Source organism: Gouania willdenowi, chromosome 6, assembly GCF_900634775.1.
Source record: "Gouania willdenowi chromosome 6, fGouWil2.1, whole genome shotgun sequence".
Lineage (NCBI taxonomy): Eukaryota > Metazoa > Chordata > Actinopteri > Blenniiformes > Gobiesocidae > Gouania > Gouania willdenowi.
In genome coordinates this window covers 6798316-6824061 of record NC_041049.1, presented here as the reverse complement: position 1 = coordinate 6824061, position 25746 = coordinate 6798316, and the positions used below count along the sequence as shown (strand labels likewise).

The window sequence follows — 25746 nt, the reverse complement described above, 5'->3', positions numbered from 1 at the left end:
ACATGAGAAAACGTTGAGCCCCTAAAAATATTGAGGAGTTTGTGAATTGTATAGAGAAATCTACAACAGAATGATTTTGTTAAAGAATTCATGTTTTCTCTATCATTTTAACTGTCTTTTGTGGGACAAATTAGATGCTCTAAAGAGCCAGATTTGGCCCCCGGGCCTCGAGTTTGACACGTCCCTAACAAGCTCAGGTGTGCTCCTGCAGCAGTTAGCTAATGACGGCTAATTTCAAGAATAAAACAAAAGAAAAAGTGCTGGTTGTAAGTGTTTACATTTCATTGGTTTTATTTGATGGTTTTTACATCCAACATATCAACATCGCAGAAACTACAAACTGTTTTAACCCGACCTCCACTATTAAAAACAACAACAACCAATAAAAACCCATTTATTAATTTACAATATTTATTGCCTTTTGTTGCTTTACTCTGTGCTTTTCTGGCATATGTTAGCAGGCTGTTCTGTAGGATTAGTAGGTTATTTCTGCAGCTAATCCCAAATGATGGAAAAATAACCTTCTATATTAAAGTATGACATTGGTGCCTCCTAGTGGAGAAACATTTTAAAACAAAGCAAAGTGCTTAGAAATCACTGAAATCTATTTACGGTAAATTTCACGTTGAATTATTAAAAAGAAATGCATTAAATATAAAAATATAAGTTACTACCACTCTTTGACAGTTTAAAATATAATATTGTGCAATAGATGGAATAATGAGAACTCCTCTAGGACCATGCACATGTGAGCAAAGGCAGAGAAGGTCAAAGCTAACACACCACGGTAGGAGATTAACACTTTAAGTGTGTGATAAACAATTGGTGTTTTGATGTAAATACGTCCTGACAGCTTTAATTTGTTTTTGATTAATACAAATCTGTTCATGCATTTACTGTGGCTGTGAGACACTGATGTGGGGTGAGGAGGACACGAGAGGATGCAGATATAAAAACATCACAAACCAGGACCAACTTTGACTCTGACCCAGATGTTAAAGACAGCTGGAATCAAAAGGATCTCACTTTAAAGGTCTTTAATAGTAAACATGTAATGAGCTGGACATGAAAATCCTCTTATTAAAGGGTTCATGTTAAGCTAAATGGACTTTTCTGTACTTTAAACATTATAAAAGTGCTATTAGGGCTTCATACACATGTCCAAAGCGTTTTTTCATTGATTACCTCAATCGTTAGTTAGAGGGTGATTTTAGTGAATAATTCTACTTTGAACTTTCAGATTATTGAGGGCATGTTATGTCTGTTAATTTACATAGGCTGTGTTCGAAATGCCATAACAATGTACGACTCATACAAAGTCTGACATCAAAATGAGTATGTAGAGCGTTCACATTAAATAGTATGAAAAGTATGCGAAAAATACCCGTATGTATACTTTATCAGGACCTTTTTTAAGTATACACGGTGGGCATAACAGTCATACTCAACTGCCCCATGATGCATTGCGAGCAGAATGTAAAATGGTCCTGGGACCGGCTTCAAGCTAAAAATCAAACATCCCCTTTTCAAAATAAAAGCATCTCTTCTTGTCTTCCATTAATTTTTTAACACTTTTGTAAGTAGGGCTCTTGTTTTGAAGTTAACCGGAAGTTTTGTCAGTAGCACAAACAATGGAGGGTCTCCGAAAATCTACGAAATGTCGGAATCAAATGTGTACACGTGAGTTTTATGGATCAAATGAGCACATGTTGATATTCTACTTGGTCACTTTCTCACTTTAAATGTTTTCAGAACTTTCAAAGGTGGAGTTTTAATAGAGATATTTAGCCTCAGTGTGATTCAGGTTTTTGTCGATTTAGGTTCCAAATGCATCTTGGGAAACTTGGAAGTATACTTCAGTGGGAACACTCATCATCCTAACCATACTAATAGTATATAGTAGATAGTATATACTCACTGAGTTCGTAGTGCATAGTACGCAGTGTGACATTTCGAACACAGCCAAGCAATCCTTCAGTTTGCTGCACACACACAATATGGCGGTGATAAGCCACGCCTCTCCACGAGTGACGAGTGTCTACATAGTGTATATAATGTCTATGGGTTGATCAAAGAAGCAAAGCCTGTTGTTTTATCAGTTAAATCTGTGGAACGGCCAATGTACAATACTTAATTTTTACAGCCATTATTGATAATAACCAGATAATATCGTGCATCACTAATTTTAGCATTTCTAATTTTTTCTTTTTAATTAAATCCAAAGCCAGATATTAAATGCCAGCTTCACAGAAGTAAACAAAAATCATCCATTTAATGATTTAAGTAGTAGCTGTGATGGTTTCCACAGAGTGCATGAGCTGCGGGGGAGTCCCCGCCCCCTGCCCCTCCCCCAGGTGAGTCATGTACCAGAGCTGAGTCCCCTGTCACTCGTGGGCTTTCTCTGCTTTATGGCTCCACACAGGCTTCCGTTTTTCAAAGAAGGCTCTGATTCCCTCCTGTCCGTCCCTCAGAGCCAGGTTGTCCACCATCACTCTGGAGGCTGTGGCGTACGCCGCGTCTCGGCCTTGAGCCATTTGTCTTGGGACGAACAGGCAGAGTGGAACGTTGGTTATTAATGAAAGCCTTTGTGTGTGTATATTATTGACGTGGATGAAACACAGTGGAGCGGCTCACCTGTGAAAGGTGGCCTTGCCCAGAGCGACGACTGGGCGACTGGACTGACACACACGTTGAGCGATGGCCAACGTTTCCTCCTCCAGGCGCTGCTCAGGCACCACTTTACTGACCAGACCGTGGAGCAGAGCATCATGGGCCGAGATGGGAGAGCCCGTCAGCAACATCTCCATGGCAACCTGGTAAAAAAAAGATTGTTAAAGTGACATCAAATGCACTGCATATTTAAACTTTATTAAGACTTACTAAGGGAGAGCCGGGACAAAATGTACGCACTTTTTTATTACAACCTTGTGTTCATTACTTCATTATCATATCAATGTTTAATCTTATTCTATAATTTATCCTACATTGTTCTTTTTACTTTATTGTATTATTCTGTTTTATATTGAGTTGCACTGTCTTTATTGTAAAGTGTCCTTGGGTGGCCTGAAAGGCGCTTTTAAATAAAATGTATTATTATTATTATTATTATTATTATTATTAATGATAATTTGACAAATCATTTTGTCTTGAATCACATCCTGAAGTAAGAAATGTTTGATTTCAGTTTGGAAACCATCCTAATTGTTAATTGTTTTGTTATCTGCCAGTGGTTCCTAAACTGTTTCTGCTGTTGATCAGCTTGTGTTTTTTCAATAAAATCTAAAAATAAAGTACTAATTTTCTGCATTATTTTGTTGTTCTAGGCATATACCTCAGTTGAGTTGCACTAAAGTCAAAGTTGGTTTAAAAGCCACAGGCAGATCGTATGTTAGTTTTTTATTATAAGTTGTTGGCACATGGCATGTTAAAGCCAATGTGTGTAAAATATGCCAATAAAATATATTTCATACATAATGTTCTCATGAAGGTGTACACATTTACAAATTAGTTGTTTCTTAAGTCATATATTTAAAAAAAATTGCAATAATAGACTTTAATATCGGGATATATCGTATCGCCAGATGCCAGGCAATACACACCCCTAGTTTCTTTAGTTTGTGCGATTGTAACGAGAACATCTGGGGGACGGAACCCCTCACCTTCCTGGGCACCGCCCTGCCGATGGCCACGGCCGGCGTGGAGCAGAAGAGGCCAACGTTGACACCCGGAGTGGCAAAGGTGGATTTCTCCGTTACCACGGCGACGTCACAGCTGGAGACGAGCTGACAACCCGCCGCCGTGGCAACCCCGTTCACCATGGCGATGACAGGAACGGGAACGTCTTGGATCAAAGTCATCACCTGAAAAAACAAAGAGCTGCTGAGTTTGTGTTGAAAGTGTGTGTGTGTGTGTGTGTGTTTACAGGTTCTCACTGACCTCTGCACACGTGTGAAACACTCTGTTGTGGTGTTCTCGACCCTGAGCTGACGTCAGCTCCTTCAGGTCGTGTCCAGAGGAAAACACGGGGCCTTTGGCTGGAAGAACCAATGACTCACTAACAATTCTTTCTGTGTGACTCATCATATTATTAAAAAAAACTCTCACCAGAAATGATAATAACTCTCAGATCATCACTGTCGATGTCACTCAGGATGTTTTCCCTGAGGGATTCCAGCATCGATAAAGACAGAGCATTTCTCTTCTGAGGATTGTTCAATATTATTCTCCTGAAAAATAAGAATAAAATCTACTTTATTCTGAAGTTTAAAAATGACCTAAAATGGTTTAAAGGCAACATACAAATAAATATGAAACGTAAAGGTTTCTCTGACATTCAGCAGTCAGATCAAATCTATCACAAAAACAGCTTCTACCACCTAAAGAACATCTCCAGAGTGAAAGGTTTAATGGCTCAGAAAGATCAGGAGAAACTGGTCCATGCTTTTATCTCCAGCAGACTGGACTATTTCAATGGTCTTCTGACAGGAATCCCCCAAAAGAGCATCAAACAGCTACAGCTGCTTCAGAACGCTGCAGCTCGGGTCTTAACCAGAACAAAGAGGTCAGAACACATTAGTCCAGTTTTAAAGTCTTTACACTGGCTCCCAGTCAGCCTCAGAATAGACTTTAAAGTTCTGCTGCTGGTGTATAAATCTGTGAATGGGTTTGGTCCAGAATACATCAGTGAGATGTTAGTCAGGTATGAACCCAGCAGGTCTCTCAGATCTATGGACACAGGTCAGATAGTGGAGCCCAGAGTTCACAGTAAACATGGTGATGCTGCTTTTAGTTGTTATGCTGCAAAGAAGTGGAACAAACTGCCAGCAGAGCTGAAGTCAGCATCACATGTGAACATTTTTAAATCTAAGTTAAAGGCACTTTTTTTCTCTACTGCATATGATTGAGAGAGAGATTTTTGGTCATATTGATGATGTCATGTGTTTGTTGATGATTTTAATTGATTTTACTGATGATTTTAATTGATTTTACTGATGATTTTACTGATGATTTTACTGATGATTTTAAATGTTCTTATTGGTTTTAAACAATTGAATGTTTTATCATGTAAAGCACATTGAGTTGCCTTGTGTATGAAATGCGCTATACAAATAAATTTGTCTTGCCTTGCCTATTGTACAGATTTGTTTTTCGAGAATATTTTTATATACCTTGAAATACAATGATCTCAATTTGAATATATTTTTATTTATTAAACAATAAATTCAAACCAAACAACATGTATAAAACAAACACGCCACTGTCTTCCTACGTAATCTCTTTTCAACTTAAAACAAAACAAAACACACATTTATTTAAATAAGCCTGCTATGCATTTGTTCCTTTACAAATACGAGTTTGTAAATTTTTTGGTGAACTTTCAAATTTAGAAAAAAAAAAAAAAAATGTAGGGTCACTAGAATCAAGAACTTGTAATTTCACTTGTCAAAGTTTATTTTGAAAATCAATTTAAAAGAGCTTTTCAATACAAACAGGAGGACCATGGTTAAATATGTGCTCAATAAAGTAAGATAAATATTAATAATAATTAAAATATATATATATAGAAAATGTTAATACATTACAAAAACAACAACTTTTTTGTCTCAAAATATTTGTGTGATTTATAAACATGAGTGGACTATGTAAAACAAAACGTAACTATGACGTTAGTTTTGAATTAATCTATTTTTAAAGAACTTTATTTTTAACTTATCTTTTCAAAATTGTAACATTAGACATTTAACAATATTTTTTGTTTTGCTTATGTCTGGCTATTCTCCATGTCTCATATATATATATATATATATATATATATATATATATATATATATATATATATGTATATATATATATTTATCACTAATGGGTGATTCCTGCACTACAGCAGAGCTGAGCCCCCAACCAAGATGGCGTCGCCTAATCACGTCCAATCAGCTGCAGCGGTCGATGGAACGTCTTTACGTACATGACTTCTGTAGCTCAGACACATTTAATGGTATCACCTGATTCCGTTGTTCTGCTGAGTCAGTGTCAGCGGCTCCTGGTTACTTTGGGAGTAAAGACGTGTTCTCACTCTGCCTGGAAACACTCCGACAACTCTGCGCAGTAAACACACCGCCATGTTGTTCACCTTTGAGCTGTACCTTAACACTTCCGGGTCCGGTGACGTAAACAGGAAGCGTCACAGGAGTGTCGAGAAATGCCGCCAAAAATATGAATAAAATCAAAATAAATCCAAAGTAATGTTTTTGGCAATTTAAAATTTTTTTTTTTTTTTTTTTACAGATTTATTGTGTAAAAGGCAGAGATGTTAAAACAAGTTGTATTTATTTATTGGTGATTGAAGTAATTTCAACCTTTTTAATTGTATTTACACCGTAGAATAATATTAACAGTGTTAAAAACTGGAATAAAACATTTCAAGTCTACCCAATATTTAACTTTGAATTGAATTGAAAAAGAAAAGCATTAGGCATTATAATAGCTTTGATTATGGTTTTTTCTTTCTGAAAATTATTGCTAACACAAAAAGTAGCATCAATGTGAACAAGTAATTTCAATACCGGATCATTTAATTTGTTTTAGCTTTACTAATTTTAAAATAACTGTATAAAATATGCAAATATTCACAAATGACTTTTTCCTGCTTTTCATCCAATGGTAACTTATCGCCATTAAAATGTAGAGCCAAGGCATTTCTATTATTAGTATTATTATTATTATTATTATTATTATTATTATTCAGCATCACTAACAGCAATACACCAAGGAGTAAAATAATCAGGTAACTTATTTTTCCCAAATTTTCTATTAAATCCTCAATGATCAACTTTAATTTCAGTGGAATGATTTATTCTCAAATGCAAGACAAAGGTGACAAATGCCTTTTACAGTACAGATTATATTTGTGAGTAGTCGCTAAAAATTTGATTTTTATCATGATTTATGAGATCTGTAGAGTGAAGTCCATGCTAAAGACGGCAAAATAATAGTGAAATAAATGACACAATCAAACCAAGTGATGTTGAAATCTGGAGATGTTTGGATATAAAGAGTTTAGTAAAGTTGTAACAAGTAGAAGATCTTTACCATTCAATACAAATAATTTACCCAATCAGAGCTTTGATAGAAGATACTATAGACATATTATTATTATTTTTTTTGCATTAGTGAGAGGCTAATTGTCTTTATAGCTCATACATGGGCAACTGACGGCACAGGGGCCACATGTGGCCCTTGTCTATATACAAAAAAAGACTGCAAAAACACACAAATATACAAAAATGAAAATAATTCAAACACACAAAAACAGAGATAATTACAGAAAAATAAACAGGACAACAAAAACACATAAAATAAAGACAAATATACAAAATGACAACAAAAATACACAAAACAACAAAAACAGATACAATTTGAGAACATTAAAATTACAAATAAAATACACAGAATAACTTTTAAAACACACAAAACAACAAAAATCAACAAAATGCACAACATAAATATGGCACATACAAGAAAACAACATACACATAAATAACAGAAAATTATACAAACCCACAACAATACGCAAAAATAATGACTCAGATAAAAACAAAACAGAAAATGAAAGAAATACTGTATATATCAAATTCAATCCGCAAGCACCAATAAACGGGCCGTCGCAAACACGTGGATGTCGGGACGAGGCGCACGTTGAGGTGTGTTGCATATCGAGGTTTGGCAGAAATTTTAAAGTGTGAGACGTAACGGACCATTTTCAAGGATTATATCACAAACAATTTCCTGCAATGTTCTGTGTAAATATAATGCCTATGATTTCCTTTTACCAACAGGTGGCGTACAATAATAATAATAATAATAATAATAATAATAGATTTTATTTGTATTGCACTTTACATTAAAGAAATCTCAAAGTGCTACAAAGAAAAGCCTAAGACCTATAATGAACATAACTAGAAAACAGTTTAAAACCAATAACGAGTTATAAAAAAGGCTACAAATGGTAAATGGACTTGATTTTATATAGCTCTTTATCACCACACTGAAGCAGTCTCAAAGCGCTTTACACATCAGCTCATTCACCCAATCACTCTCACATTCACACACCAGTGGGACAAAACTGCCATGCAAGGCGCTAGTCGACCACTGGGAGCAACTTAGGGTTCAGTGTCTTGCCCAAGGACACTTCGACACATAGTCAGGTACTGGGATCGAACCCCCAACCTCTCGATCAGAAGACGACCCACTACCACCTGAGCGACGGTCGCCCCAAATGAAAGCTGCTACAGTTAATTAGCATCTACTTAGCTCTACAAACTCTTAATAACTTCCATAAGCGTAGAACATCATCCAAGTGAACAGGAATATTTCAATCTATAAAGATTCAACTTTATTGTCAAGATTGTTTTATAACACAACAAAATAAACATGTATGTTTCGAATAAAAATATGAATGTGTGAAGTACTTTAACAGTGCAGTGTTGGATGCAAGACGTCTCTCTCTATTCAAGCAAGGAATCTCTGCCTGTCTGTGATGATGATGTCATCACTGTAGAAAGTGATGAAGTCATCACTGTAGAGAGTGATGATGTCAGAATTTTGTAGAAGTTCCACAATGATGATGTCATAAGTTCCAGCTGGGAGCAAATACATTTTCCAAGGGGGCGTTATTGAGTCATTTTGCCATTCACACGTCCAATTCCCCCAAAATATCACATATTTTTTGCCAGTCCTAATGTGCGTTCAAATTTTCATGTGTTTTTGAATGTATTCAGGCCTTCAAAAATGCGATCACTTTTTTGTAAGAAGAATAATAAAAAAGAGGTGCATTACAATAGGGTCCTATGCACCGTTGTGCTCAGGCCCTAATGACAAAAAAATGACGGAACAAAAATATTAAACAAATACGGTATACATAGAATGACTTAAAAAAAAAAAGACATAATTTTTTTTAAAGAAAAACATGTAAATTATTTTTAAAAAAAAACCACTCAAAGAATTAATCCAAAAACAAAATACGAAATGACAACATAAACACACGCACATTCTTTGTATTTTCCTGTATTAATGCTCTGATTGGTCAATATTCTAAATGCTGACGTATATGTTGATAATGTTGGCCCTGCTGTAATAATAACAGTTGTATAAAACTATCCAATCCTTCATTTTTGGCTTTTCTAGTTGTGCAAACAAATGTTCTATTATCTGTTTCCTCAGTGAGACCAAACTACAGTGAAAAAGCTCTTGGTGACACCATGAAACAAAGCGTGGTCACCACCACCACCACCACCACTACCAGTAGCACCCACACACAAGTGGAGACCAGGCAGGAAACAGAAGAAGCAGGAGTCCCATCGTAGACACAGAAACACCAACACCCACAATCCTCTGCACCACCAGGACCAGCAGGCCGGCCAGGAGGCGGGCCTCATGTCAGGTGACGGCGTTCAGACTCTGACCTCCTCCCTCGCTGGGGGTAAAGAACTGGATTTTGGGTGAGAGGAGTCCTGAGTTGTTCCTGCGCAGGTTGCTGCTGCTTCCCACCTTACGCATGGAGTTGTTGCGACGCATGGAGTTCCGTTTCCTCAGAGAGTTCTGATGGGACAGCTCGCTCTTCTGCAGGGTCTGGATGAGGATGGAGGGCTTCTCGTCCAGTTCTCGAGCACTGCAGCGAGGCGTGTTCACCTTCCAGAAGAAACAAACACTTTTACACCTTACCCTCCTTTCTTTTTGAACCAATAGAAACTGGAAATCACCTGACAACATAAAGTTGGCTACAATATTTCTAAAATAAACATCTCAGGCCCCAAGTGAAGATAAATTAAATCCATCCCTTTAGGCCAGGGGTGTCAAACTCATTTTAGTTCAAGGGCCAAATATGGAGCAGTTTGACCTCAAGTGAGTAAATTCAACATTATTGTGCCCTAGTTTGCACTCCTACATATACATAAAATAGAAAATATGTAAGAAACTGACTATGACTATATAAGGCAAGGCAAGGCAAGGCAAGGCAAGGCAAATTTATTTATATAGCGCATTTCATACTCAAGGCAACTCAATGTGCTTTACATGATAAAACATTCAATTGTTTAAAATCAATAAGAACATTTAAATCAATAAGAACAATTAAAATCATCAGTAAAATCAATTAAAATCATCAGTAAAATCATCATTACATCAACAACATGACAAAAAATCTCTCTCTCAATCATATGCAGTAGAGAAAAAAAGTGCCTTTAACTTTGATTTAAAAATGTTCACATTGGATGCTGACTTCAGCTCTGCTGGCAGTTTGTTCCACTTCTTTGCAGCATAACAACTAAAAGCAGCATCACCATGTTTACTGTGAGCTCTGGGCTCCACTATCTGACCTGTGTCCATAGATCTGAGAGACCTGCTGGGTTCATACCTGACCAACATGTCACTGATGTATTCTGGACCAAACCCATTCACAGATTTATACACCAGCAGCAGAACTTTAAAGTCTATTCTGAGGCTGACTGGGAGCCAGTGTAAAGACTTTAAAACTGGAGTAATGTGCTCTGACCTCTTTGTTCTGGTTAAGACCCGAGCTGCAGCGTTCTGAACCAGCTGTAGCTGTTTGATGCTCTTTTGGGGGATTCCTGTCAGAAGACCATTACAATAGTCCAGTCTGCTGGAGATAAAAGCATGGACCAGTTTCTCCTGATCTTTCTGAGCCATTAAACCTTTCACTCTGGAGATGTTCTTTAGGTGGTAGAAGGCTGTTTTTGTGATAGATTTGATCTGACTGCTGAATGTAAGATCTGAGTCAATCAGAACACCAAGGTTTTTGACTTGGTCTTTAGCTTTTAAAGATCGAGACTCAAGATAATTGCTGACAGCAGTCCTCTTTTCCTTGTTACCAAAGACAATCACCTCCGTCTTGTCATGGTTTAGTTGAAGGAAGTTTTCACTCATCCAGCAGTTTACTTTTTCTAAACAGTCACACAACACCTCAATGGGACCATGGTCATCTGGGTTCAGTGATAGATATAGTTGTGTGTCATCTGCATAGCTCTGATAATCAACCTTACAGTTCTGTAAAATTTGTCCTAAAGGAAGCATGTAAAGGTTAAACAGAAGGGGTCCAAGAACAGATCCCTGAGGAACCCCACAGGACATTGGTAATCTGTCAGATTCAAAGTTTCCAATGCTTACAAAATAGCTTCGCTCCTCCAAGTATGACTTAAACCATTGCATTACTTTTCCATTTAGTCCGACCCATGTTTGCAATCTGTGCAACAAAATTGTATGATCTACAGTGTCAAATGCAGCACTTAGATCCAACAGAATGAGAACAGATACTTTTCCTGAATCAGTGTTCAACCTTATGTCATTGATCACTTTGATAAGAGCAGTTTCAGTGCTGTGATGAGAACGAAAACCTGACTGAAATTTATCAAATATTTTGTTGAATGTTAAGAATTGACTCAGTTGGTTGAAGACCACCTTCTCAATGATCTTGGCCATGAATGGAAGGTTGCTGATTGGTCTATAGTTAGCCAGTATAGAGGCATCCAGTGTTCTCTTTTTTAACAGCGGTTTCACAGCAGCTACTTTCAGGGATTTTGGTACGGTGCCTGATTGGAATGAGCAGTTAATTATCTGACACAGATCAGTGACAATTGACTTTACAACAGTTTTAAAGAAGTTTGAGGGTATTGTGTCAAGGCAACACGTTGATGGATTCAGCTGCTGAACAGTTTCCTCTATTGTTTTTGGGTTCACTGTAATAAACTCTAACATTGTAATTGACTCATCCCTCAGTGGTTGAAGCTGTTCAAGCTTTTTGTGATTTTGCTGGTTTGTTCTGATGTTTGACCTTATTGATTGTATTTTTTCATTGAAATATACAGCAAATTCATTGCATTTTCCAGCTGACAGTAATTCAGGGGCTATCTGATCTGGGGGGGTTGTGAGCTTTTCAATTACAGAAAACAACGTGCGAGAGTTGTTGACATTTTTGGCAATAATTTCAGAAAAGTATTGCTGCCTTGCTTTGAACAAGCCATCATTGAATTTTCGCAGACTTATTTTGTATAGTTCTAGATGAATTTGGAGTTTTGTTGATCTCCATTTACGCTCAGCTCTTCTACAGTCAGATTTCAAATTCTGCATTATCTCAGTCCTCCTCCAAGGTGTTTTCTGTGTGTTTGGTTTTCTCTTAGTTTTGATTGGAGCCACCACATCTATGACATTACAGACGTTTCTATTATACTCATCCAGAAGATCATCAACTGTCTCAGCACTCAATGTTGGTGTCATTGCTATGGCTTCCATAAACTGTGCACTTGTGTTCTCATTTATGTACCTTTTCTTTAAACACAAATAACTAGGGGGAACAGATGTTACAGTCTCTAGGTCAAAAAAGACACAGAAATGATCAGATAGAGCTAAGTCTCTTACATCAACAGCAGAGATATCAACACCTTTAGAGATAACCAGATCCAAAGTGTGACCTTGAGTGTGTGTCGGACCAGTCACATGTTGTGTAAGACCAAAAGTATCCATTAAAGCATACAGTTCTTTGGAAGTATTGTCCATGTTATTGTCTACATGAATATTTAAGTCACCTGTTATTATTAAAAAGTTGTATTCAGTGCATACAACTGACAGCAGTTCAGCAAACTCATCCATGAATTCTCCAGAATATTTTGGGGGTCTATAAATGACTAAAAACAGAACTCTTGAATCACCCTTCAGTAAGAATGACATATATTCAAAGGAGATAAAATCCCCAAATGTTATTTCTTTGCACTGAAATATTGATTTAAAAATGGCAGCAACTCCACCACCTTTCCTGCAAGTACGACACTTATTTAAATAAATAAAGTCTTGTGGCGCACTTTCATTGAGAATAGTATTACTGATACCATCATTCAGCCATGTTTCATTAAGAAATAAAAAGTCCAAGTGATGTGTCAAAATAAAATCATTAATTATTAGTGACTTGTTAACAAGAGATCTAACATTAAGAAGAGCTAATTTTAAAAACTTTACTGGAGACACTGGTGGACTTTTTGGATGACATGTTATAGGAGTCAAATTTTTATCTCTATAAAGCTTTTTGCTTTTCTTTAATTTCACAATTTTACCTGTGTTACCTGTCACCACAGGAATTAAAGAAGCTGCATTAACTCCATAGGGCCCTGACTTTTTCTGGTTGTTCCTAAAAATAGAGCTATTGCAGTCTGGACCCAGCACACATCAGGCCTGTGTCGCTCTAAGTTGAACACAGCTGGCCTGAGGAGAAGAGTGATCCTGAGCCTGGTATCTTCGAGGAGGGATGGGTGGTGCAGATTGACCATGGTGGGGTAAAGGGTGGGGTGTTAGTCTTGTGCCAGCCAGAACCAGCTCGTTCATCTGGGCAGTTAAATCCAAGAAGGCAGGGGTAGGAGAGAAGCTGGATGAGGTGGAAGTAGGTGAATTTTGGGGTGAAGCAGGTGGGTCCTGAGATGCGGGGGTTGGGTTGACCTCTTCATTTTGGCGATTTTTATTTCTTGCTGGAAGCTCATTGACTCCATGTTCTTTCCTTGTTGTTTTGTTCTCCGATGGTACATGTTGTCCTCTGTCTTTATCAGAACTGATAGCAGTGTGACTGGTGAAGTAAAACAAGTTGGATGTGAAGAGTTTTACTCCAGCCTTGTTTAGACACAGTCCATCTGCTCTAAAAAGATGACGACGTTCCCAAAAAATAGGAAAATTTTCTATAAAATTTAGTGAAAGGGCAGCACAAGCCGAAGACAGAAATTTATTCAAAGAGTAAATCCTTGAGAATTTCAGATCTCCTTTGCGGACTGGAGGTATCGGGCCACTGATGAACACTTTAGGCTGTATACAGCTCACAGTTTTTAGCAGATGGGTGAAATCCAGCTTTAACACCTCAGACTCCTCCTTGGCTAAATCATTTAACCCAAAATGAATCACAACATTTTTCAAATGTGGGTAATCTGCAACGATATGCAAGATTTTGTCAGCCAGGTCTGATACTGTGTCATTAGGTAAGCAGATCACTTTCACGTTGCTGCTAAACATCTTCTGAGCATCTTTAACAGAAACGTCTCCCACTATCAGTGTGTGAGGTTGTTGCTTTGGCCTACCATGTCGCTTTTGTTTTCCTGAAGCACTTTCAGTCTTCGCAGTTCCAGAAGGTTGTGTGTTGACCTCATTAGAGCCAGATCCTAGGTCATTCAGCAGTGGGGCGAATCGATTACCCAGTTCTACATGAAACTGGGTTTGTGACTTGGTGATACTCCTGCCTTTAGCAGATGTCCACTTTTGTGCCTGGGCAGACAAGGGAGTTGATGTTGAGGCTGCAGTCTGCGAAGCCAGTGCAGGCCAGTCCATCTAATTATTGATATCAGGGCGCTTTGCTCGGCCCGTTAGCCTTTGAAGTGGATATGACTTTTTCTTAGGCTTAGCTCCCAGAGTATTCCAGGGAGGACTCGCACCTGTTGGCTTATCAACGGGAACAGGATCCTCCCTAGGCCTGATAGCTTTGTTAGCACAGGCTGGTAGCGAGTTAGCTTTATCCACTCCGCTGTTTTGAAACAGCGGCACAGTCGTATCATTATCATATCCACAGTGTCCATTAACCTCAATGTTTACTTGTATTCCTCGCACTGTAGTCTCCAGTTCAGTAATCTTTTGGAGAAGACTGCTGTATTCTGTTGTGGAAAGAGCCATTCTTCTGCTAGTTAGCTTGCTACTTGTAGCTAGCTAGCTTGCTACTTAGCTTTCCAGTTGAGCCAGCAAATAAAAAAGCAGTAGATGATTACCTCAGAGCCAGAGTCAGATGGTAAATGATAGAGTTTGATGTTGAGGTATCGTATCATTTCTCAGAAGAAAAAGTTCATGTTTAGTAAATAAATTCCTCTGTGAGCTCCGCTCTGCTCTTTTGCTGCTGTCAGCTCAGCTGCCGGAAGTATGTTAATATAAGCAATAAGTGACAAATCAGTCCCAACAGGATCTACAATTTAAATTTCCTAGATTCCTGACCAATTTTTCTTTTATTTATTTATGCTATTTATTTATTTATTATGTCATAATTTGAGAAAAATTTAAAGATTATGTACAATTTTTTTCGTTTTTTTTCAACTGTTTAACATTAAAAATGACTGCAATCATGCAATATAAGCTGCTGAAAAATTGTAAGCCCCTGCAAATATTGTCGAGTTTCATTTACACAATGAATAATGTTTTCTCTGTCATTTTTACTTTCTCCTGCGGGTCAAATTGGATCCTCCAAAGGGTCAGATTTGGCCCCTGGGCCTTGAGTTTGACACATTCTGATTCTGATTTTTAATCACAGCCTAATCACAATTGTCAAAAGAAAGACATTGTCTTTAAAATCCTGCAAATTCCCCTAAATTACACAAAATATATATTTGAAGAGAAGATCCAGCACTGATATCTGTCACTTTTTGCTTGGATATATTGTTTATATCATTTAAATGTGGAAGTCAAAACAAGGGTGGCTTAGTTAAGATTAGGCTTTACACAATCTCGATTTTTGTGCCGATCACCGATCAGTGAATTTAAAATAAACGATCACCAGTCCGATCATATGAAGTCGGGCTGTTATTTTGTTTGTTTGCTTTCAGGGAACGACCAAATTCCTTTGGTATTACCTGATACAGACTCATGGAAAATCAAACGGTACCATGTTTCGGGACCTAAATGCATCCTTGTGACTGACAGGGAGTGGAAGAGTTGGCTATTTCCACGCAGGACCTGAACATAACATTGCACACATTGGAGATGAAGCTTTGGAGGCAGAACACACTGGAACTACTTTAAGCATCCATCAGCATTAGCATTAGCATTAGCATTAGGAGTAAACACATGTTTCCTGACTGTGGCATCGCAAAACCTGCTGTTGCTTATAGTCTGTATTCTAGGGGTGTGATGAGATCTTGTGCCACGAGATCTCGCGAGATTAAACTCAGGTTTTTTTTGTTTTTTGTGTGCTATCCAATCTTCTATTTGTGACCTGTAATGCGCCTTTGCTACGTCGAGCCTGCCAGAATCTGAAGCAGGAGAAGGAAAAGAAGAAGAAGAGGGGGAGGAGTACATTTTAGTTCTCGTTTCAATTTGTGGAAGAAGAAGTTTATTAACAGTAAAAAGAACATGGCTGTGTAGTTGCAGCATGTTGTTTATGACATACTTGGTCAGGCTCTGTTTGCACTATTTACACTCTCTATTGACAGAGTAGAACTTTGATTTGGTTTTGCACACAATATTGTTTGCACTTGAAAAAAAGAAAGAAATATGTAATTTTACTTATCTTATTTAAACTTTTATAAATTGTAGTTTTAGTTTAAATTTGTGGAAGAAGAAGTTTATTAAAAGTTCATGCTTACATCATGCATGTAAAGAGTTATAATAAAAAATTTCAAAATGCATGTGCAACCCGGTTAAATAAAAGTCTGTTGGTCCAGTCATTGTAGTTTTCTTAAATTCTCGTCTCGTCTCGTTCTCTTGAAACCAATATCGTGTCTCGTCTCGTCTGCTGAGTGTATCTTCACACCCCTACTGTATTCACATGTGCACAGGCGGAGGTGGGGCGCACACACGCACTTACCTCTGTGTCCACCATCACCCAGAAATGGACAGAAGTCTCCAGACTCTCCCTTCACGCTCGGGCAGAATAAACGAAACAAGCGTGCACACACATACAAACACACGTAGCCGCACCCGATGGACATTTTCACCGTTTGCTCATAGGTTTTTACCTTTGTGAAATACGAGTGAAACAAAGTCGTGTCACGTAAAGCAAACAACTCAGATGTAAATGAGACGATAAAACACTGCAATGGGAGAATCAACAGAAAGTTTTATCACGACAATGACGTCATTGATTGGATCGACAAATTAAGACATTACAGCCGATCACATTAATTGCATAAAATGCAAAATATCGGCCAATCAGATCGGTGTAAAGACTAGTTGAGATCAAACTGTTCCGTATTTGTCCAGTGAGCAAAAATGAGTTTGACACGTGTGCTTTAGACCAAGACTCTCTAAAAAATACTTTGGAATGACTGTGTAGAATACTGGTCTTATATCTGATGATGTGCAGTTCATGCATAGCCGTTTCTAGCTATAGGATAGGTGGACAATGTAATTGTAGAGGGTCTCATGAGCCACTAGAGGGCCCCAAAGCTGAGACTTCGGCTTCATCAGAGGAGAATGAGATTCGCGCCAATGGGCTTGAAAGTAAATGTAGGAACAATAAGAATAAAATAAATCATTGTCATAAGCTGTGGGTCGTGTTTTTTAAGGAACTGAGTTTATGCCTAAAATCCCTCCACAATTACACCACAGTGTCAGTAAAGACTTGACCTCCAAACATTTGCAACTAATAATTAGATTTAGGTGATTTTTACCTTGACTGTGTTGCCAAATTTGGAGTAGTCCACAGAGTAGACGCCATCCTCCTCCGTTACTATGGGAACAAAGCGGTGACCCCACTGGATCTCCTCAGAGATGTAGGAAGTACGCGCCTGTGTGGTGATTCCTGTGGTTTCCACCACTCCCTCCAGGATGACGATCACCTCCAGGTCACTACACTGCAGCTCCATGGCTGACAGGTCGTACAGCGGGCTGAAAGCAGGAAAAAACAACATTATTATCAATAATAATATATACTGTAGTTTTCATCTGACATCACTGAGATTTAAGACACGCCCCCAAGTCAGGGAAATACAGAATCCCTGTAGTGATCACAGTCATTTCCATTTGATGTAACTAGTTTGGACACTTGACCATTTCCTTTAAACGTGCCCTTGTCCCCATGGGAACAACAATGGCAGCATTACTTAGTTTTACATGGACTTTTGTTGATAACTATACTGTCCTTAACTCGGTGGTTTAAAGTTGTTTTTATAAAAAAACAAAAAAAAAAAAGAAAAAGAGAAAAGTGTTACATTGTAATTAGTGTTATGGGTCTTTTATTTTGAAAAACAGTTAGCTCGGCATGGGCATATTGATTCAGTGTAAAGTAAAGCACTAAACTGTCCCCCTCAACTGATTAGAATGACAGTACGGTAAGCTAAAGTTAGCTAAAAAAAAAAAAAAACTAAACGAGATATAGCATTAACATAAACTTGTCTAAAATATGAAAATAATTTTTTCCCCAACTACAAGTGTCTAAATGTTTTAACACAGAATTTGAGTGAAGGATTACAGAGAAACACCAAGGATGAATGATTAGCTTTCTTGTTTGCTAATTAAGCTAGTGATGCTACTTGCCAATGAAAAGATGTAATTAAAAACGAAATTATATAAAACATTGTTTGCTCTGTTTGGATTGTGGTACTGACCAAACATCCGGTTAACTTCAAAATAAGAGCCCTATTTATAACAGCGTAAAAAAACTATTGGAAGACAAGAAGAGAGGCTTTTGTTTTGAAAAGGGGATGTTTGATTTTTAGCTTGAAGCTGGGGTCATGTACTGAGTGTGCATCGTACTGAGATTGTAGTACGAGTAATAACACTACGGGAAAATGAAAATGAATTTTTGCTAAAAAACAATAATTCATTTTTATTTATTTTTGTTTTCAAAGTGAACAGACACGTGTTTTATTTGCTTATTGGATTATGTTAGGGTTAGGTTTATAATCTCAGTACGGAGGTAAACTCGGACCGTGACACCAGTCCCAGGATGATTTTACATTCCACTCGCAATGCATCATCTGAGGCTATAATATCTCTTTATGTGATAAAAACAAGAATCTACTTTAATATCCTGTGCATTGTTGCTAATGAGATGATTCTCAGACAGTGAGACCTGGTCTTGTCGATGATGTGGCAGATGATGAGTGGAGCCAGGAGGAAGAGGCTGTTACTGGCCACAGCGCTCTCTGTCTGTACGTCTATCTGATGGATAGGAATCACCTCTCCCTCTGGAGTGGTCGTCTTTCTCACCACCTGCACACCACGCACAGTTAACTACAGAATAATAATACTAATAATAACCATTACCTGGAGCCGTGCATGGCGTAGAGAGAACGTTCACCTGTAACCTGGCAGTGGCTCCTATGATCATACTCTTCCTCAGATCACCGATACGAATCATGAAGCACAGACGATTGTTTCTCACTGCGATCACAGCGTGACGGCTGAAGATCAGCGTCTCTGCACGGCGGTTTGACTGAGCCGTCTTCATGAAGATACAACCTGAGACATGATGGACACACAGTCTGTTGTTCTATGATGAAGGTCTCAATATAAATAACTAAGATCTTTCACTATTGTTATCCTGAGTCCGACAATGAAGATATAAAATCATGTCAAATCTTTAGCGCTGGGTACTTGTACTTTGTGATTAGTCAATTCATCTTTACAGCGGCTTCAACTTTGAACTTCAGATGTTAAATTTTAACCTTTCAAATTTTAAAATATTCAGCTGTCTGATTGCTAATGCTAGGCTATTTATAATGCTAGGCAAATGCTAATGCTAGGTTATTGCTAGCTGATGCTAGGTTAATGCTAGGCTAATGCTAATGCTAGGCTAGTAAATGCTAATGCTAGCAAATGTTAATGCTAGGAAAATGCTAATGCTAGGTTAATGCTAGCTTACACTAGGTTAATGCGAGGTTAATGTCAGGCTAGCAAATGTTAATGCTAGGCTGATGTTATTATTAGTTTATGCTAGTTCATACTAATGCAAATTTATTGCTAAGTTAAAGTTTGTACTAATGCTAGCTAATGCTATAGCTAGGCTAATGCAAAGTTAATCTAAAGCGAATTTCAATGTTAATGCTAACAGATTATTATGCTAATGTTAGATTAATGCTAATGCTAGGTCAATGCTAATGCTAGTAAATGATTATGCTCATGTTAGATTAATGCTAATGCTAGGTCAATGCTAATGCTAGCAAAAGATTATACTCATGTTAGGCTAATGCTTGGTTAATGCTAATGCTAGGTTGTTGCTAGGCTAATCTTAATCCTAACGCTAGGCTCATGCTAATGCAGTGTTCAATGACACGGGCCAGCACCTGCATCCTCAGGAAATGACAATATTCTGGTTGTCTTTGAATCTGTTCCATTCATGTGTTCACTTCCACAGTAGAAGATACAGTAGAGACTCACCCAGCATGACAGCGTTGATGATGAGTCCCACAATGTTCTGCAGGATGAGGACGGTGATGGCAGTCAGACACTGCTCGGTTATCATCCGACCCCCGAAGCCGATGGTCACCTGAACCTCGATTGAGAACAGGAAGGCCGAGGTGAAGGACCTGATGGGAGAAAAAGTGATGACTAAAGATTCCTCAGACACGCTGAGAACTTCTTTGGAAACAAAAAAGTTTTGTCTTCAAGCTTGATTTCATGAAATCCTTCGTCAACTTTTTTGTTTCAAAGTGTCAGTCACAACAGCAGAATATAAAAACAAACAATATATCCATTTTCTTTCCTTTTCTCTCTCCCTAATCAGACGATTTCATGGAAAGGTCCATAATGATAATGATGAACACTTCATTTGGTGTGTATGTCAGTGCCCGATCCTTTCATGTACCTGATCCGTTCAGATCATTTCAACGTGTGAGCGTAGACTACGTCACTTCCTTCACTCGCAATCTTTACGACAGAGCTCCTGGGACGTGATATTTGATCGTAAACCGACAATACGATGTTTGTTAAATATTTTAACAGTACACATGTAAATATGTGACTGTTTTAGTGGTGTTTTTAGTTGTTAAAGCCACACAGTGGACTTTTTGACCCATGAGGTATTTTAAATGATTCCCTCTTGAAATATCGCCCATGTAAGTTTGGAGAGACGGACCGTCTTTGGCCAGGTCATGTGACCTGGAGAATCCCTGGAAAAAGTATCACTTTACGGCAGTCACATGACCACAGGCTCAGATATACATATTTCCCACATGACATCACAACATACGGGCATTTTCCGATCCGGCGCCATTGCTGTGAGCAGCTGAAATGAGTTAGCCTCTGTTTACAGCCAAAAGAGACAATATGGTAGATTCATGTTGTGTTAATGGTGCACTAATCACCGCGATAGTTCAGTTAAACGTGGATTAGTGAGGGAAGTCGGCAAGTCAGATCCGTAACTTCTGGAAAAGGATTGGCTCTAAGGGCTGGGTCGGTCAGGCTGGGGTGCGAAGACCCGGTGCTCGGCCCGCCTTACCGCCCCCCTACTCCCTGGCGCAGGGTCGCCCCTCCGCTTTGCCAACCCTCAGCAAGGGGGGCCTACATCAGCGGCGAGGCCAGGGAGTAACAGGTCAACTACTGTCTACGTACACAATCAAAAGACAAGGGAGGCTGGCCCCACTGACTGTTTGTTGATTTTTGCGACAATGCTGCGGCGCTTGTGGCCACTTGCGTGAAAGTTACCAATATAGCGCCCCTAGTGGCCAAAACTTACAGTGTCTTTAATGTTAAAAAAAAAAAGGAAAAACCACTGCAAGACGATATTGACAATCAAAAACCAAACAGAAAATAAAATAAAAACCGAAATAAATCGGAATTCACTCAAAACATACATTTCCAATAACTTGGGAAATCTTGGCAGCAGGTTTAAAATCCACAAACTACTTATTTTTAAATAGCAGTGTTTTAACCTTTAAAACAATGCATGAACTATGGCAAAATACGCCGACCTGGATGTAGACGCATCTCGCGCATGCGTTGAAAGGATCTGAAAGGATCGGACACTGACATAGAGGAACCTGTCGGGTCAACAAAGGACTGACCTTCTTGTCCAACATCAGTGCCTGACTTAAAAAAAAAACGCACAACTGGTAAGTCTGTGATATTGGTTCAAATGTAAAGAAAAACAAAAAAACTAAATAAAAACAAAAACCTTTTCATTGAGTTAAAAAGCAGATTTTAACATTGATTTGTGAGGAAGCCTAAAGTCTGTATGACCATAGTTACTGTCTTCATTCACCTTTTTTATGACGTAGAAAGTGAGAAAAGAAGAGAAAGGTGGTCACAGTGAAAAGGAGAGGATGATGAGTTCAGAGGGAGGTGAACTAGTATCACATTTCTATCTTTTTCTCCAGTGAACAGAATAGTTTCACAGAGAAATAAATGATTCTCTCACACACTAAACTTTCTGAGTCTTACTTGACGTCGGTGACGCAGGAGGTCCCGTTTTGGCGCTGCGGGTCCAGGTCTCCGTGCGCAAAGGCCACGAGCCACCAGCTCATGGCGAACAACAGCCAGCTGCTGACGAAGGTGGTGGTGAAGATGACCAGAGAGAAGCGCCACCTCAGGTCCACTAAGGTGGTGAAGACGTCCTGCAGGAAGCGGCCCTGCTCGCGGATGTTCTTGTGCGCCAGGTTACACGAACCGTTTTTGGCGATGAAGCGGGCTTTGTTTACCCGGTCTCTGAACACCGGCTTGCGGGGCATCCGCGAGGCCAGACCCGGGAGGCCGAACTCCTCCGGGATGATGCTTTTTCTGGCTAACATTTCCCCCCGAGTTCAACGAGAAAAGAGCCAGAATAAAGATTAAAACTTCGACCGTCTGTGCGTCTTTACGCACGGGTACATGTCCACCCAAAAACCAAACAAACGATACAGTGTTTCCGATAAAATCTTCCTAAGAAATCATGTATATATTTTTTTAAATCCTCCAACCTCGTAAGTGCAGCAGATTGAGTCCAAAGAGCCTCTGTCCACTTTTGGAGACGTTTTGGAGTGAAGACGCAGCGCGCCGCCTCCGCTCCTCAGGACTGGGACGGTCTCTGCGCTCCTGTTGACGTAGTCCAGCTTCCAGAGCCCAAACCCGGTCAGATGTAATCCCTGCTTTGCTCAGGGTTCTTCAAACATGGATGGAAACAATTTAATGCTCAATATGAACTATTTCTCCAAAGTTCTCTGCATGTAGTTTAGATGGTCAATACATTTATTTTGTTGAAATAAGAATGCGCAATAATTTTCTCATGTAATTGTATTTTATTAATCTCCCAATTGTTGTTAAAACTGTGCTTGAGGATAAAAAAAAATAAAAATAAAATAATTTAGCATCCATTAATTTTTCTTCATTATGAAACAATTACTTTCTGTTATATTTATTTTAAAGAAACTTATTAAAAGCTGAACGAAAATGTATTTCTTAAAAAACCAGGAATATTTTTCCTTTTGTAATTCCTGAGTTGAAATGTATTTTCTTGTTTTTTCAGATGCTTTGCCACAAGGGGGAAGTGTTTAGTAGCAACTGAAACCACATGAGATGATGTTTAGACAATAAAATAACGCGTGAATAAACACTGTTATTTATATATTTAATGAGAGCATTTTAGAAATGTCAAGTGTAATTACAAAGGATGAACATATCTGTAGTTATTTTCACAGGACAATGTTTTAACTTTAACAGATTTAACTAAAATCTGTTATATTCAAGTTTAAATTGTTGAAATCTTCCGTTTTATGACAGCAGGAGTATAAATTTGTCTCTATATTCACTTTTGTAGAAAGTTTAAGCCTTGAATATCACCAAAAACACCCTTCTCAATATGTTTTATTTAAAATGTTAAGAATTTTATTCCCAAAAACAAAACTAAAATATTTTGAAAATACACAAAATGACATCAAAGTAAAAAGGCAGTGTGCACGATGAGATATAATCTTAAACTGAGATTAACATTTGCCCTTTAATGTTGTAAATTTGGATAACGTGCCATCATTGTATTGCGCCATAGGATATATTAAAAAAAAAACATGTAAGAAAACATTTCAACAAAGGAACACAAACATCAACACACATACTGTACACAAACAGTAACATGTGATTATTAGGAAAATGTGAGGCAACTTTCTGAGATGAAACATTAATTTTTTTTTCATGATTTAAAATTAACATCACAGAAACTTAAGCCAAACATTAAAAAAGGTAAAGGAAAAATGATATAAAATCATATAAAGGGACAACAGTGCAGCTCCCTGACACAGAGACGGTTAGCGAAGTAGCCGCTAAAGCTAGCAATCAATAGTGATTGGTCGACATGTGAAAACGTAGCCTTTGAGTTTTCACAGTGAAAAACTAACATTTTAATAATATTCAATTAATCTTTATCTTTAAATAGATGTTAGCATGTTTTTACCAGTTGTGTTAGCATGTTTTAAAGCACATGCTAACTGCTACTCAGGAAGAAGGTTGAGAAAAACCTTACAATTAAGTTAATCTCTAACTTTAAAAAGATGTTAGGATGTTTTAAAGCATGTATGCTAACTGCTGCTTCGGAAGAAGGTAGAGAAAAACCTTACAATTAAGTTAATCTCTAACTTTAAAAAGATGTTAGGATGTTTTAAAGCATGTATGCTAACTGCTGCTTCGGAAGAAGGTAGAGAAAAACCTTACAATTAAGTTAGTCTTTAAATTTAAACAGTTGTGTTAGCTTGTTCTAAGGCACGTTAGCTGCTACTTATACCATCACACACTCACGGTTATCGATGCAGAGGGAAAAAAACCCAAAACTCTGTATTTTTTCATTTATATCTTTAGAAAAGTTGAAAGTCTGAAATATTAAAAGTGTAAAAATAAATCTAAAGTACAAAAAAGTTTATGTGTAAAATGCGTAAGTTTAGAAACTATAAGATAAGCTGGTAATAAAAGCAAAAAAAAAAAGTGTTCAGATTTGAGCTAAAACTGTTCGAATGTAAGACAAGACAGAAAAACATCAACATTGATAACTAATGGAGGGGAGCTGATGTTGGGTGTGTTGATAAGATGTTCAGCAAAGCATGATGCAGACAGACAGCAGGTTCAGCGACTCAGCAACGAGCCGTGACACCTCACAGTGTTTGACCTGACGTGGCTGTAGAGGCTCCACTGATGGAGGAAAAACAAAGTTAAACAATCGCTACTTTAAGCTGCTGGCGATGATCCCGAACATTTTTATTTTTTAACTAAACCTGTATTTCATCTAAAAGTTGTTCTCATCCACTTTTGATACCAGTGTGACCTCAAAAAACTCTGCCAAAGTGACATTTCTGGTGTTTTCATAGATTGAAAGTTGTGCCAAAACAATGACGGATGTTGATTTTGTGGTTTTCCACTGAATCGCCCAAATATGGACATCCTATAATAGAAAATGCAATTAACAAATCAGAAAAAAATCAAGAGAATCACTGTCACTTGTCTGGCAAAGAAGTATAAGAAAATGCGATAAAAATGAACAAAAAACATGACTTAAATAAATAATAGAAATGTAACTTCAAAAATCGTAGTTTAACCTCCTATCGTAAATGTAGCGTGATATCACGAAGCGTCATGGAACTTTTCCACTTCAGCACCATCTTTGTATTCTTCTCGTCTACGGGGTTACCAATCCTACAATGCAAAGCACAAAATCTTTCCGATGTTAAAGTCACATGACCATTTGTCTACAAACCCAATGTTTGTGACGGAGTCAAACACAATCTTCCGAGCAGTAATTCCAGCCTTTGACATTTGTTTATATATAAATTAATAGCTTTGTTTAAAGATACTGTATATGAGGCCTACATTATGTCTTTATCTGTGTTAAAGGAAATAAAAGTGATCGTCACAGGCAGCTTTATATTTCTTGGGTTGTTCAAGATACTTTCCCCATGCGTACATTTTCAAAACAGCCTTCATTATGCAGCTATCAGTTCAGGCTCAAATGTGTTCGTTTTTTAAAAGAAATGAAGGATGGTTCTGAGCTTAGTTTAAAAAAAAAAAAAAAAAAAAAAAAATGCATTTCATTTTCAAGAGCGTTTCGGA

At 38.0% G+C, this 25746-nt stretch overlaps 2 protein-coding genes across 2 annotated transcripts; both read right to left on the bottom strand.

Annotated features, from left to right (window-relative positions):
* Positions 1 to 267: 267 nt before the first annotated feature.
* On the bottom strand, positions 268 to 6148 carry echdc3 (enoyl CoA hydratase domain containing 3). Its single transcript, XM_028450135.1, has 6 exons — positions 6003 to 6148; positions 4105 to 4226; positions 3937 to 4034; positions 3660 to 3860; positions 2635 to 2813; positions 268 to 2538 (listed from the first exon to the last, which is right to left on the bottom strand). Exons 1-6 carry the CDS (start codon positions 6119 to 6121, stop codon positions 2385 to 2387), a joined length of 873 nt encoding a protein of 290 aa, XP_028305936.1. The 5' UTR covers positions 6122 to 6148; the 3' UTR covers positions 268 to 2384.
* A 2889-nt stretch (positions 6149 to 9037) lies between these two features.
* On the bottom strand, positions 9038 to 22714 carry kcnj8 (potassium inwardly rectifying channel subfamily J member 8). Its single transcript, XM_028450016.1, has 6 exons — positions 22123 to 22714; positions 20122 to 20270; positions 19043 to 19203; positions 18815 to 18954; positions 17412 to 17628; positions 9038 to 9687 (listed from the first exon to the last, which is right to left on the bottom strand). Exons 1-6 carry the CDS (start codon positions 22467 to 22469, stop codon positions 9436 to 9438), a joined length of 1266 nt encoding a protein of 421 aa, XP_028305817.1. The 5' UTR covers positions 22470 to 22714; the 3' UTR covers positions 9038 to 9435.
* Positions 22715 to 25746: the final 3032 nt, after the last annotated feature.